The sequence below is a fragment of the Candoia aspera genome, chromosome 18, assembly GCF_035149785.1.
Source record: "Candoia aspera isolate rCanAsp1 chromosome 18, rCanAsp1.hap2, whole genome shotgun sequence".
Classification (NCBI taxonomy): domain Eukaryota; kingdom Metazoa; phylum Chordata; class Lepidosauria; order Squamata; family Boidae; genus Candoia; species Candoia aspera.
The window spans coordinates 6776899-6792770 of NC_086170.1; the positions used below are offsets into that span (position 1 = coordinate 6776899).

The window sequence follows — 15872 nt, forward strand, 5'->3', positions numbered from 1 at the left end:
CAGCTTTGCTCTTAGCGCTTCCAGGGAACAGCCTGGCTTTGCTTCATCTGGAACTGAATGATTCGTGCTGCTTGTGGGCCAGGGTCTTCTCCACAGTTTTCTCCTCTCCTACATGACAGAGGCCTCCGCTGTTCTTTGTTTGGCCTCTCTGAGGATCCTGCCTTCACAGCCACAGCAACGCCTTGACCAAGCCTACCATTGCAATCAGATTTGCAAGATTGTTGTCAGTCCCACCAGGTAGACTGGACCAGGGATCAACTCCGCAGGAAGGCTAAAGCTACTTTTATTGAGAGTGGCTCTAATAACAACCTTCTGATTGTGCTGCCCCTCCTCCCCTTTTTATACTCCAGTGAATTAGGGCGGTGTCTGTCAGAGCCTCTTCCACAAACGCTCTATTGTGGACCTAAGGCATGTTTCCCCCCTTGTCTCTTTGGTAATGGAGCTTGCATATCTTCATCAAGGTCTTCTGCCTTACTCTCTGCACTCATGCACTGGTGAGAATCCTTCCTTCAACATGGTTTTAGAAGAAGTGTTCTCTTCTTCCAAAGAGGATGGAACTGGAGATGAGGAAGATACTAAGGGTAGCAGTTGAGGGCAGTTGATGGTTTGATACTATCCCAGTATCTCTGGCTGCTGGCTCTGCTCTGGACTGAGATCCAACCTCAGTTGGAGAGTCCCAAGTTCTTATATCTTACTCCACCTGGGGAATGGGTAGACCTTGAGGACACAGCTCAAATGTCAGCATCTGATGGCCACCTGTCATCCAACAGAGGTTCCACCATCTTTTCAAGGAAAATAGCATCTCCTTGTCTTCTCTCCCAAGAAAACATCCCTTGCCTGTCTCAAGGAGGGCCAAGGCTGAACCAAGACACTTCCCAAATGTGTTTTGCTGCAACAGATACGAGTTATCAGCCTGGTTGATTTTGAGAACTTGAGGGTGGAGGGGAAACCAGGCCTGACTTATTTAAGCCCATCAGTTCACAACCCACCAAGGGCACCCGCCAAACAAGACTCATAACTCAGTAACTGGGTTACTATTTAGAAGCATGGCTCTTGATATGTGTGAACTGCCACCTGTTCATTCTCTTTAGGATTCGATGCCTGGGTGAACAAGGGAAGAGAGACTTCTTGGTGCCAACTAGAAAGTAGCGGCTGGATCCGTAGCCAGCGTTGCAGCCAAAACTGGCTCTGTTAAATAAACCAAATCACTCTGAAGCCTGGCCAGGGAAGAAGCAGAAACACGCAGGGGTTCTACTGTGCTGAGACCCAGAGCTTCTGAGCATGTGTATCTATGCTCAGGATGATCCCCTGCAGAAGAAGGGACGATGGTTTGCTTTTCGATTGTTTTGCAACTTGATGCTTCTGAACAATTAACTTTGGGCTGGAAAGCTCCTTCTGGGAAGCCGGGAACCAAAGAGGTGCGCCCCCTCCACCCTCCAATTCTCTCCCCCCCTCCCGTGTTTCCTTTTCAATTGCATGTGTGCGTTTGTGTGTTACCTTTCCGAAAAGTTAACCTCACTTTCGAAGGCAGCCTAGGCGGGTGGGGGTGGGGGTAGAAGCATTACCTTCCCTGAACAAAAGGTTTGTTTTTCGGGGGGGGGGGAGGTTGAGCCACCAAGGGACTTCCAAAGCAAGATGGGAGGCAACGGATTTGGATTTTGGTGCTAAGACCAGCGGCTGGAAGAGGAACAGAAAGAGGGAGAGATTCTTCCCCCCCACCACCTTTGATCAAGCACCATTTTGATTAAAGGAGATAGAAAGGGGGGGGGATTGTGCAGCTTTTTTGGGGGGGGAAGAGGGGCAGAGAAAGTAAAGGAGGCCAGATTGTAAACACAGAAAGGATACGCTGCGTCGTGCCCCCCCCTTCCCTGCACCCGCCCCCTCCAGGAAGGACCTTTAAGATGGAGCATCAACGCCACCGCAAATAGGTAAAAAAAAAAATCCTTGGTTTCTTGGTGGGGGGTGAAGGAACGGCTGGCCCTGGGAGAAAAAAAAGGCACGCTTCTCAAATTTCTCTGAAGCTTTTATTTTTCTTTGGTGGGGGATCCATCAGTGTCCCACATTTAAAATTCGCTGGATTGGGTGGGGTTGAAGGGGGGGGGAAGAGAGAATATAGAGGGACGATGATGGCGGTTGGGGGAGAATAACCCAGTTTAGAAAGGGGGGGGGGAAGCTTTCATACTGACCCTTCAAGATGCTTGCCTCTGTGTGTGTATGGCTTGATTTGGGGGGAAAAAAAAGCTATTCACCCCTTCTGTATTCTCCTCCTCCTCCTCCTTATTATTATTAAAATCCACACACACACACCACTTTGCCTGCATAATGCACAAGGTAGATTCCCAAGATTTCATACCCCCCCAAAAGGGAGGTGTTGCACCCCCCAAATCCATCTCCAGGATATGTTTTTGGATCGCTTCCCCCCCACCCCTTCCTGAAAGGCACACAGCAGCATTGAGAGCCTTTTGCAGGAAAACAGCAAAAGGTTGTGAATCTCTGATGCGTGCGTTTGTGGGGGTCTTCCTACCCCACCCCCCCCACCCCCAGCGATGGGATTTTTCACTCCCTTTCCTTTTGAGGAAACCAAACGGGGCTTTTGAAAAGGGACTATGATGTCAGTCCGTCCCTTCTGCATTTTCTCAGCCCAATGCTCTCATTTTTACCCCCACTGAAAAGGAGGGGGGGAGAGAGAGAGCCGAAAGGGGAGGGGAAATATTTATTCTCTCTTCCCCCCACCCTCCACCACACACCACCTGCTTTGCACCAATTGCTGCCCGATTTTGAAAGAGAGCAATTTTATTTTGGGGACTGGGCAAAGCGGGAAGTGATGCCAGCGGCTTGCGTCTGCTCCCTTTTTGCCTGACTGGGGTTGGATGGCTTGTTTTAAACCTGGCCTGGGTCTCCTCGCCCTGCCGCGGTCTCCCTCGGACGGTGCAGCAGCGATGTTCAACCTTCCATCATCAGGGCTTGGTTCGGCGCATCACCCAGCTTGCCCTGGGCAGCCGCTACAGCCAGCTAGCATGCTCCCTTTGGGAAGAGTGGTGGGAAACAGATTGGAATAAGCTGAGAAACCAAGTTCGGAGGAGAAGGAAGAAGAAAGATCCGGCGGGGCTGGGCTGGAGGTGGGGGAGGCAAGAAGCAGCCTGCATTTTGTTATGCTTTGCGGGGGGGGGCAATGAGGCTCCCCCCTGCCAGAATCGCAGTTCAGGTTGAAGAGCTTCTATGCGACTGTCCCTGACCTCTGCACGAAAAGCTGGCCCCCCTTTCTCTCGTTTTTCCTGTGGGGAAAACGGCTGGGGGGGGGAGGCCTGCAGGAAAGTGACAGAGCGACTGTCAGTTTCCCCGCGAGGTCCATGAATACGAACACCATGATATTTCTGATCCTGGGGGCCTCGGTTGTGATGGTAAGAATTCCCCCCCCCTCCTTCGGCTTCTCCTCTTCCTCTCCCTCCGTGAGTTTGCTCCCCCTTCCCAAGTCCTGGGGTTTTCGGTGTGAGGATGGTCTCCTCTTGTAAAGACATGCATGATGGGTCGTGTTCCCGTTTCAGGGATGCCTGTAACCTCTACAGGTACCGCTGAGAGGTTGCGATTCGAGAGAGCCGCTGATGCTTTTACTAGCTGGGGGGGGGGCATGTTTCAGGATCCTACCTGGGCACCCACAAAGGCAGATCAGTGTTCCCCCCCCAACCCCCCCACCGGGCTCTTAGACCTGATCAAATGTTTCTGGCCTCTTTCAGGCAATAGCATGTTTAATGGACATGAATGCTCTCCTTGACCGATTTCACAATTATATCTTACCGCATCTGAGAGGGGAAGACCGGGTTTGTCATTGCAATTGTGGAAGGTAAGCCCCAATTCTAGCCCATTCAAATTGTCTTGCGGGGGGCGGGTAGGAAGGACAGACAAGGAGGACCTTCTGGGAGGGGAGGGGAGGGGAGGGGAGGGAATGCCATTCTTAGCCTTCTCTCAAACGTGAAGTGCAAATTGTAGTTTTGGTTAAGCTTGCATTTTTGGAGACACTTTGCTGGTGCAATTGTCTGGCTCTCAATTGCACAACAGGCCTGTAAGGGAGGTCAGACTTAGAAAGCAATACAGATGGATGGATGGATGGATGGATGGATGGAAGGATGGAAGGAAGGAAGGAAGGAAGGAAGGAAGGAAGGAAGGAAGGAAGGAAGGAAGGAAGGAAGGAAGGAAGGAAGGAAGGAAGGAAGGAAGGAAGCTACACAGTTCAAGTGAGATTCTGGCCCGTTGCACAGATCTTTTTAACAGGAAACATTAGCCAATGAGGTCAAATGTTTGCATACCACAACAGCAATCTGGATGGCTTTCGAAAGAGCTCAGAGCAAAACAAAGGTATAAGGAAGAATAGGCTGTGGATAGAATGCTGTTGAAGTTTGAGAGACTACATCTCCAGGAGCAGTCTACCTTGAATCTGGAGGGGAATTGGGCAGGGAAGGCTGTTGACCCTGTGCTGTCCTTGCTTGAAAGTTTTCTCCCCAAGAGCACTGGTAAGAAAGCGATGCTGGATGAGAACCCAGGTGACCCTCTGCCTGAGCCAGCAAAACTGTTTCTCCATCTCTGCTGCAGGTTTCTAGTCCACCTGGAAACCACAACAGAGAGGTTCCTGGTTAAATAAAAGGTTTATTTCTAAACGTAGGCTGGCAATTGGCATTGTGACTGTGCTGCTTTGTGGGGTACTGGGAACGTGGGATGTTGAACTGCTTCCTTCTGTTTGCTCAACTGGCATCCATTTGCCCATTGAATGGCCTTGCAGGCCAGGAAGTCAACTGGGGCCTTGGGTTTCTCCATGTGACTGCAGCTTCAGAAACAAACTGAGCAAGCAAGCAAAGTGACTTTCTAACCCAGATGATGATGCTTGGATAAGGAAGCCACACTGCACAGTGCCTTGCTTAAGCAAACAATTTCTGCTGAAGGAGGTGGCCTGAACCACAGCAGATTTGCTCAAAAGTTGGCCGTGCCTCTCCTTGTCGTCATCGATTGCAAAACTAAGCAGGCGCTGTCCCCCCGCGACACCCCCCAAGTAGATGTGAAGAACCATTTCCCTGACGCAGGTGGGGCACAACTGTGAACTTGCTTTCTTCGGCCCATTTACATGTTAACTTTCACTTGGTTAGGATGGGAAAGGTAGTGTCGTCCTCCCATTTTTAACCTTCTCACGATCTAGGTGTGTTAGATTTGATGCACTCAGGTATCTAACAAGGCCCCATTCCTGCTAGGGATTTGCTCTTTTGGGGGTGGGGGCATTTTTGCTTACTATTCTGCCCCTGCTCTGCTATGCCTTAGAGCGGATGCAGCCAGGTGTGCAAGATAGGCAAATGGGGAATTAGGAAGGGGGGAGAGGCAAGCCCAATAGTCATAAGAGTGGTTGGAACCAAGATGAGGTTGATTTTGCTTTCTTGATAACCTAATAAGACGACTTCCGATTTGGGTGTGTTGATGGGCAACAGTTCTAGCAAGTATTTCTTCTTTTGTCCTGTTTTCGGCAGCCAAGGTTGAAACCAGCTCTTTGCTTCCTAAGTCCCCAAGGGACAGAACAAATAAGGGGCTGTGACAAAATGCTGATTCCATCTTTGGTCTGGGGCGATCTCTCAGGCCGCCCCACCTTGTCAGGTTGTTGTGGGCCGAAAAGGTGAGAGGGCGTGAAAAAATGGTGTGACAGAAATGAAAATAGACTCCAATGTTGGGGTGGGCAGTCTTCTTCCCACCGAAGCATCAATCCTCTTGATCGAAACCTTTTCGGGCCTGTTCTAGCAGTAAGTTGGATGCCTGTCAAAAGTAACTAGAGTTTTTTTTCCTCTGCAAAGGGGGAAAATCCGCCTGTCGTCAGATATACATAAGTTCTTGATTATATATAGGTCTCTTGGCTAGCATAACAGAGATTCACTGCCATTTCCAAATGAATGAACTTTAAGACTACTTGAATCTTGCAAACCACGCTGAAATTGCTAGGATTAGCAGGATCCACTTCACACTGCCCCAAAATACTGTCATTTGCTAAAAATTGGGAAAGGAAGGATCGGGCAGTGACAAGTGAATGACTTACAGCATCGCGGTGGCAAGAAAGACAGCCTGTGTCTCCTTGACCAAGTCTATAGAGGAGCAAATGAATTCAAGACCATTCTTCCTTTCTCTGTCTTAGAATGTCAGTTTGTGTTATTCTAATGACGAGCTGAGAGGTCCTGAGAATCCGTTTTGTTTTAATTCTCTTGTCTCCTTTAACTCTGGCCTTCCTGGCTGAAGATATAAAGTCAAATTCAGTTTGTCCTTTTCAGGGAAACTGGGACTGGGATGTGGGGTGCTCTGCCAGGGTGTGAGATATTCTCAAGGCTGTGTCTTGTCTAACTTTCATATTCAAAAACCAGAGTGGCAGAGATGAGAAGACATGGGCCGGCTTACTTGCAGAATAAAATATTAATGCGATTTTTTTAAAAAAATGCAACTTTGCATCTTCTAAACCTACAAGGCCAACTTGCCCCAATTCCCACAAGCTGGATGGGAATTCTGGAACTGCAATCCCAACATCTGTGAAGGACAGAAGCAGGAGAAATGTGAAGAATGTTTCACAAACTCTGAAGGCCTGGCTTGCATATTTAACTTGGTTAATGAAATAACCCATTTTCCCATTTTGCGTGTCTGGATCCTAAAGAGATCAATGCACACTGCATGAAATCCTACAGATTCCCCCCAAATTAATCCCAGTTCAAACTTGAATTATATCTGACTGGAGAATGTTTTAAGGCTGTTGCAGAAATCCAGCTAAATCCAGAAACAAACCATCCAGCCATTGGAAAAAGCCATGCAAAGACTAGGGGCTGCTGGCAAAAGGGAATATTAGGGGGGAAAGGGCCTGTGAAATGCACATCAAGCATGCATGACTTTTCCCGCATTTAAATGCATTGTTTCTTCAGCAGATGAAGAGTTCTTGCCCTAAATTGACAGCCCAGTTCACACCTAGCTGGGTCAAAGGTGGAAAATGCATGATCTATGAACAACTGTAACTCAAGTCAGTTATGGGGCAAAACAGGATTAGTTTTAACCTCAAATGACCCAGGGCTTGTTTGGGGTTGAGCTATCATTACCCAGCCAGCCATGCTGTGCAAACACCATATTGCAGACAGAAGTGGAGTGGTTTCCAAATCCCTCCCAGGCAGTCCTCCAAGCCAGAGAGTTGCAGATATAGAGAGTCTGAAAAAGTGAGACTCTCAAGTTTCAGAACTCGCTGGCAAGGTCAGGCAGCAGAGAATCCCCCTCCTACATCCTGATTGGCTGCAGTGGTCACTCCTGCCTGGGTGACCAATGGAAGAAGTCCGTGATATAATAAAGCCTTCCCAATAGTCTTCTGGTGCAGTGGTTTATGGGATACCAAGCACTTCTGGCAGAAATTAGCAGAGGGGTCTGCATTCTCAAAATGTTGGGCCCAATGAATGCAACATGCTTTCCAGAACTAAAATCTGACCAGGTTAATAGCTGACTTGGTTCAAACATGTGGTGCAAACCAAACAGTGACTGAACTCTACGTTTTAGATGTAAATCAGGCTTTCGTCGACATTCCAATGGCTTTTTATAGAGAGTTGCAATGTCTTGGGGTGGGGATGGATCAATCAAAGTCACTTCTCCAGCCTCTGATCCAGGTCAGGAACTTTGGTGATAGTTGTGTTCACAAAGCTCTTGTTTTGCAAATGACAAATCTTTGGCAGGGAAAAAAACAAAAAACCTGCAGCAGGCAGGTTTTGATGTCCAGAACACAGGATGGTAGCTTCACTGTGGTGGAGAATCCCTAGGAGAAGCATTTGGAGTGACATTTAATCTCAGGGAAACCCATTTATAGAAGTTGGGTCCTAGATTCTAAAGAGAAATGAACGTTGGCTGTTCTGCACGCATAATCAGATTTTAGTTCTGACCTACAGCTCTTCCAATGAAGACCTGTTGATGGTTGCCGTTTTTGTAGACCTGGGTTGAGTTGACAGTGTCGCCAGTATTAGACATTCTGGCTCTCTGAATGTTTTGGCCTGTAACTGGCTCGTGTAGGGGGATTGCAGTCCAATAGAACTGGTGGGTCATCGTTTTGCAAACATCTGACTGGCCACAGATCTGCAAGGACTAAGACACTGCTCTGGACCAACCACAGGATGTCCTGCATCGCAAAGCAGGTGATGGGCCATGGAGTTATGGCGCTCTCCTTGAACACCAATGGCCAAGTAGTCATCGGATCAAAGAATCTTGTGATTCTTAGTGGTAATATGGTCTCTTAATTGGCATGATCACCTGAATCAAAGGTTCAGTCCTTAGCTATGTCAAGGTCAAAGCAGAGTTTGCTCCTGGATTAAGAAGACTCTCAGCCAAGTGGATGTCTCCAACGATGGTGTCCATCCCCAGTTTGGCATAGCCTGCTGTTCTTCCATATTTGTTTCCCACAGTGGGTTGCTATGGGAATACTGAGCTAGGAAAAACATAGCCGTTACCCAGAAAGATGTTTGCCAGGGATGCCAGACCAATTGTTTCTCTTGACCCTACAACCTTGATGCTCTCTTCTTCCCTCATCTCCATCTGTCTCTTCCTAATCCTACCACGCAGGCATCACATTCATTATGTCATCCCATACGACGGAGACCAGTCAGTGGTCGATTCTTCCGAAAACTACTTTGTGACTGACAACGTCACCAAGCAAGAAATCGATCTGATGCTGGGACTCTTATTGGGATTCTGTATAAGCTGGTTTCTCGTGTGGATGGATGGATTGCTCCATTATGCTGTACGAGCGTGGCGGACAAGCCGACGGTATGGTAAGTGGAAACTGAGTTGACGTGCAAAGGTTTTCAAATGACTGTTGGCTCCAGTGAGGGAAATTGCAAGTGTGGAGAAAGTTTGAACCTGGGATCAACAATTAGCGGCCCAGGAGTTCAACATACTTGGAAAAAATTCCCAGGAGAGCTTCTGTTCCTGTGGACCCAATAAAATATATTGGCAGTAAATTCTAGACAGACCAAATAATGGATTTTTTTCATGCCATCTGTTTCCCCAAGATGAATAGAATTAATTTATGGGATTTACGTGGCTGTTTTCTCTAAAAATGCTTTCTTGTTTTAGAAGGCAATTGTATGTTTTTTAAAGAGTGGGTCATAATGTAGGAGGCAAAAGAGCCAGTTTTATTTTATTTAGGAAATGTACATGCCAACCATTTCCTTAAAAGCTCCGGGTGGTTTATAAAGACAAGATAACAATGTATATAAAAACTTTTATCAGCATAACAGATAAAAACAGAAATTAAAGCACCACCAATAAAAGATTGGCCTGGATAAATACTTAGGTTTTGGGGGGGGGGCTAAAATTGGACACTAATTTAGCTAACCAATGATCCTTTAAATTTATTATCATTCGGTTTATTCTATCTTGGATACAAAGTGCATTGAACAGTTGATAGCATGAGCATCCCACACATGGTTTTGAAGAACCCTATTTTAGGGGAACTGGGGTGGAAGAGTGGAACAGCTGGCTAGTCAGAATTGTGTGCAGTTCCACATCCAGCAGCTAAATTAGCTTTTTAATCCTCCTTTGATACCATTGGAGGTTTTTTCCCACCCCGATCTCAAAACAGGGATCTGATGCAGACAGCCCACTTTTCCCTAAAAGGAACCCTTCTGCTGTGCTGCTTTAAAAATAGACAACAGCTTTGCTGCCCAAAATTGCCTTTATGTAGGTGCCTCATTTGAAAGTGGAAAACTCACTGGAATTCTTGCAACCGAAGCCTTCCTTCATATCAATACTGGTAATCTGCGCTCTAAGGTGCTTGGCCAAGGCTGTAAGAAAGGAAGTATTTCCTTCCAAATAATTCCAGCACTGTTTTATTGAAGCTACCTTTGGTAACTGGTTCAGATGGAGAAGCTTTAAGGATGCCCACTGGAGCATTTTCTATAGAAGAAAACAGGTGTGGGAGTAGTCACCAATGCCTAGACCAGTGTTTTTCAACCTTAGCAACCTTAAGATGTGCGAACTTCAACTCCCAGAATTCCCCAGCTATCATGCTGGCTGAGGAATTCTGGGCGTTGAAGTCCGCACATCTTAAAGTTCCCAAGATTGAGAAACACTGGCCTAGACATTTTGCTCACAAGGAGAGAGAAAGCCAATATGGAAATTTAGAAGTATCTTTAGACTCAAAGCACGGGGTATTACAATCTAGGAGTAAGGACCGCTGGTTTCTCACAGCCCCAGCTGGCCTGGTCAATGGCCAGGGATGCTTGGAATAGTAGTTCAATGACACATAAAGGACTACCTACCACTAACTTAGCCTGGGTTGGAACACTCTCCGTGGTGAAGTCCCACCAGTTGAAAGGTCTTGTAGAAAGACTTTAAAATGGGATTAGGTAAATTTATAAAAGAGAAAAAAAATGAACAGTTGTTTGTTAATGATAGCTGGATATTTCCTCTAAAATAACACCAGCTGTTAAAAAATGCAAGTAGGAGGGACTCTTTTTATATTTTTGTGTTCTTAAACATCACCTGGAGCACCCAGACTCTTCTCAAAAGAGAACCGTGGCCCCAAATCATCAAATGGCTTTGCCCACTACTGTCAGAAGTCCTGTTGAGTTGAATGTGGATCTCTGTTTCCATCGTGCTGAGCCGCCTTTTAATTTCTCTCTCCTTCCCAGACAATTCATGGTCTTGGTTTCCCAAATTTTGTAACTTCAAGGAGTTCCGAAAACGCCATCACAGCCAGTATGACGAAGCTGCTGGAAACATGGTGCACATCAAACAGAAATTGTATCATAATGGGCACCCCAGCCCAAGACACCTTTAAGGAAAAACGGGACTGATACGTGGCTTGCTGAACTTGCCTTCTGCTGTCTACCGAGGGGAGATGTCTTGCTGCTTACTCCCCAGTGGACACTACGTAAAGACTCCCTCTTAGTTCCACCTATGGTGTGTCTGCCAGGCACCCAGAGAATGCACAATTCCCCCCCGTCCTGGATCCAAGGCTCCCGAGACACTGCACTGTGGTTACCACTTTATTGGTGGACCTGAACATAACGATGGAACGGAACGAACAACACAATGCAAAAAGAGCGAGAGAGAAAATTTACATTACACTTTTCAGCCCTCGCTTCTTTTGGTGATGATAGCAATGGCAGTATATTTTTTCGTTGGTTTTCTTTGTTGGTTTGGAAGTTTTGTTTGTTGTCGTCCCTGGTCTTTGTAGATGGATTTGGCCAGATGTTGCCATGTTTAGCATTCAAGAACTTCTGAATCTCTGTTTCCAATTGTATCTGACCCCTCAGTCCACTTGATCCCCCCCTCCCCAAGGTTTTTCCTTGTGCTCGGATATCTCACTTCCAATGTAGAGTTGGTTTTGATTTTATATGACCTGGTAACTACAATGCATAATCCTTCAGTGACCCACTTCAGTTGCTTTTGAGTTGAGGAATCGTGTTGAGGAACTCCTCCAGTGTCCACTCCTGCTTTGCTTTTTTTTTCCTGATTCATAAACTAGGGAGATCTTTCTTCCAACCTGCCTGAAGAAACAGGTAGCTCTATACTGACATGCAAAACTAGCAACCACCAGGCTGAATGTATTCCTCTGTGGGTTGGAGTGGACTGTCTTCCAAGAAACACCAACCAAAAATATCTACCCTGAGATGTTTGGGTGAGTAGGTCATGTTAGTGAGTGAGTGAGTGAATGAATGAATGAAAGAAAAAAAAATTAAATATATGTGTGTGTGTGTGTGTGTGTATTACTGAAGAGTTAGGAGTTCAGTATTAAATACCCAAAATGTATTACTCTGTGGAAGCTCCTGTTGGTTTTACTAACCACTCGTTCCACTGATGTCCCTCCAAAGTTGATTCCTTTGGTCCGTTGACTGATCCTGTGAATATTTCATCAAGGTGTCTCTTGGCAAGACTGAAGCCGACTCCTAGCTAGCTCCTGTTTAGCTTGGTGCCGTTTGTGTTAACGATGCTCGATAGAATTGTTTCTGGCAGAGAGAGGCCATCCTTTTTAGAGAAATTGGGGAACGCCAAGGTTGCTTTAGCAAACAAAGCATACGTTTTTCCATAGTTATGGTCCCTCCCCTGCTTTTCACGTTCACGGGTTCTTCTGTGCAATGGGCATCATGAGGTCTTCCAAGCAGCCTCAAATTCCATATCCCATCAGCCTTGGCAGGCATTGCCCGTGATGAGGCATGATGGAGGTTATGATCCAGCAACATCTGGAGATCTCTCAATTGTTCTGTTCTACACCAGGAACCATCTAAATAATGGCAATGAGCATCAGGCCTTCCTGGCCCCTCAACCCTGTTGCATTTAGAAGACCATCTACCTCAGAAATTGACCTGGGCAGTGGCTTCAGCAGATAGGAGTCACTCAGGGAGGGCCAGCAATACCTACAGCCAAAAGGGCATTTGAACAGGGAATTCTTAGACCCAGTTCCAGGGTTCCACCAAGCGGGTCCGTGTGCTGCGCTTTGGCAGAATGAGGTTCATTCATTTGGAAGGTTTAGGATCAGCTGAGTGGGGCGAGCTGCTGGGGTTTGTCAGCCATGCAAGTCAGCAGAAACGCAGCTCCCAGTTATGGTTCACTCAAAAAATCACCGCTATACAAGCTAAACTTTAGTGCAGTGTGTCTCAACCGTGGCAACTTTACGATGTGTGGACTTCAACTCCCAGAATTCCCCAGCCAGTATGCTGGCTGGGGAATTCTGGGAGTTGAAATCCACACATCATAAAGTTGCCAAGGTTGAGAAACACTGGCTTTGTGTGACCCAGAGCATTAACCTTCACATTGTCATCCCCAAGGAGATGAATAATCTCTTCAGTCTCACTGGGCATCAGAGCCTCAAATTTGCTGAAATAGTTATTGCAATGATGGTTAAAATGCACATTTATAATGACCCAGTCACAGAACATGTTAGCTTTTTAAAAGAGGCAGGTTTCTGTTAAGTTGCTTGTCCAACTAGTAAAGGAGGCCATATGGAAAGGTCATGACATTAGAGCTAAAAGCCAGGGAGGAATCATGCCCACCATACCTGTTAAACCTCTGCCTGTTCTGCAGCTCTTAAGAGGACCCTTTTCCCCCTCTTTTAAGCTGATGCTTGGAGAGACCATTCTTTTTATTTTCTTTTTGAAAAGCCAGATGGTGCCCAACATTTGTCTAAAAGCCTATCCTGCCCATTTAAACATCAATGCTAGGTGGCTTATAGCTTTTCTTCCTATTACTATTACCAATACAGTGGATTTGCACGCATGAATTAGGGTGTAGGGAAACATGTGCTAAACACGGTTGTATCAGATATGATGTCATTGTGCTAAATGGGGGGATTTGGGGACCAATTCTGACAGAAAAGAGAGCCCAGCATGGTGGGGTTCAATGAGAGAGTTCTGAGTTTGCCCCAGGGACCAGGCCTGCAGGGAGGGAGGACTTTGGGGATGGAAGAGATCATAGGATGAGGGCAAAGCCAGGTTTAGTTTAAGACTTCCCTGCTGTGTTGTTCTTGGAGAACGGTTTATATGAGGAGTTCAGGAGGGGGAACAGATGGAGCTACACATCCTGGAATCCTCCCCATGACTTGGATTCAACCCTCAGATAGCATGCTCAACGGTTAGGCCTCAGGGCAGATCAGAAGATCGAGAGGACACCAGGTGGCCAACTTTTTGACTATATGATCTCCAAGATCTCTTCTAAAGAAATGGATGCCCTGCCTTTTAAGTCATGCTGAGTCAACCTTGGATTCGGTTGGTTGGATTACTGTGCGGTATGAACCCAGCCAATTATGGTTTAATCAATAAACCATTATTCAACTCACCATGGCTTAGGGCATGGTATGAACCTAGCTTGCAGTTGAAGCCCGTTGAACTCAGTGGCCTAAATCTAGGCACACTTTCTTTGGAACAGAGGCAACTGACCAACATTAGTGCATGTCAAATTAGTTTTTATTCCTTTTTTTTAATCAGCAGATTTTGAGTTTGAAGAAGAACATTCCCAATTTGTTTTCCTGTTACCCAGAGAATTAAAAAAAAAAAATTGGGACAGATCCCTCCGTAGGAAAACCCTGAAAATGTCTGTGATTATTCTATTGTTTGATTGCAATGTCCGTGTGATTAAAAGGAAAAAATAACAACTTCACTAAGAACCCAAAATGAATGAAAGATGAGAAATTTACTGGTAATCTCGCTAATCTTATGATTCATTTGCTAGTATTTGTCAACAACTGTCCGTATGTGTGAGAGTGTGTGGTATGTTTAAACACACACTTTTTGGAAATGCTTGAATGTTTCACAATTGTGCTTTGTATACTTTGTCATTCAAATATTTTCCATGAGATACTCAAACCATGAATTTCAGGTGGTTTACTCCAGAATTAGATGCTTTTTTGGGGGGGCAGCTTTGGACTGGGAACAGTGCTTGTAGACTGCATAAGAAAGTTTTAAAGAGAAAATTCTTGGTTCTTAGGTTTTTAAAGAAGCCTCCCTCCCTCCCTCCAATCTGATTTAGGCAAACTAGAGAAAGATAAATCCTGCTAAGAAGCCTTTCAAAGTAAAACTCTCTGCTTTTAGTTTTATAGTCTAAAAGACATGCCACAAAAGGAAAAGAGGTGGGGAGGGAGTAGGGGGAAAAAATGCACACAAGGTAGTATGTAGCCAGCTGGAGTAGAAGCAGTTTAGGAAGCTTGATGGAATGTTTTAAACGACAACCAAGAGAAGCTTTAAGAGAAAAATATCCGTGTTTGTTTTATCTGCTCTGCTATTTAATGAATGTTATACAGATATCTGAACCGGTTACTTAAGAGTGGAGTCAAGATGACAAGCTACAGAGCTAATTAAATCAGTTAAGAATTAAATTGCTAGTTAAGGAACTGATGGAAAGAGGAGGCTTTGCAACTACAGATTTTATGGAAATAAGCCTCCTCTTTAGAGGACTGGAAAAGAAACCAGCATCCTATGATCTTCCAGCCATGATCCCATGAGCAGAATACGATCCAGATAATATAACATCTCTTCCATGCGAGGGGGTAGAGAGCCAAGGGGAAGACAGACGAGCATTGTTATTGATTTTTTTTGCAAAGGTAAGCCCTGCGCTGCTCCATTTTTATCCTTCCTGTGGATTGGAATCAGTCACTGCACCACTTGCCAACCTGGGGCCCTCCAGGCATGTTAGACTATACCTCCCACCAGCCCCAGCCAGTATGGCCAAGTCTGGACGGACAGAGCATTAGAATGCAACGTTATACAGCAAGCATACATTTACTTCAGGTTTATTATGTTTGTCATTGAGCACAAATTGGATGACCTTGGTTAGAAGGTAGCATTAGACCTCCCCATTTTGCCACTAGACTATCAGAAACAGCTTTGCACTGAATCACCGCCTGTTGGTTCCCTTAGCCAGCATTATCTACACCAGCCTGTTGCCCTAACATGCTTAACACAGTCAGCTGTTACCACAGCCAAATCTTTCCAGTGCCTCTGACAGCATGTAATCACAGTAACTTGGTCAAAGATTACTACTTTTTTAATATAAGATTATATTACATATATTATAATGTAATAATTATAATGTATAATAATGCAGTTATTATATATTATATTATATTATATTATTTATTACATTATAATAATATATTATTATATAATTATAATATAGTATAAATTTAATATTACTTATAATTAGAGAGTCAGTGTTGTGGTTAAGACACCAGGCTAGAAACCAGAAGACCCTTAGTTCTAGTTCTGCCTTAGGCACAAAGCCAGCTGGGTGACCTTGGGCCAGTCACTTTCTCTCAGCCCTAGGAAAGAGGCAATGGCAAACCACTTCTGAAAAACCTTGCCAAGAAAAAACTGCAGGGACTTGTCCAGGCAGCCTCTGAG

The 15872-nt window shown here is 45.6% G+C and overlaps 1 protein-coding gene across 1 annotated transcript; it reads left to right on the plus strand.

Moving 5' to 3' along the window:
* The first annotated feature begins 514 nt into the window (after positions 1–514).
* On the plus strand, positions 515–11658 carry TMEM240 (transmembrane protein 240). Its single transcript, XM_063317687.1, has 5 exons — positions 515–581; positions 3178–3401; positions 3735–3841; positions 8596–8804; positions 10668–11658. The coding sequence occupies exons 1-5, from the start codon at positions 515–517 to the stop codon at positions 10814–10816; spliced, it is 756 nt and encodes a 251-aa protein (XP_063173757.1). The 3' UTR covers positions 10817–11658.
* Positions 11659–15872: the final 4214 nt, after the last annotated feature.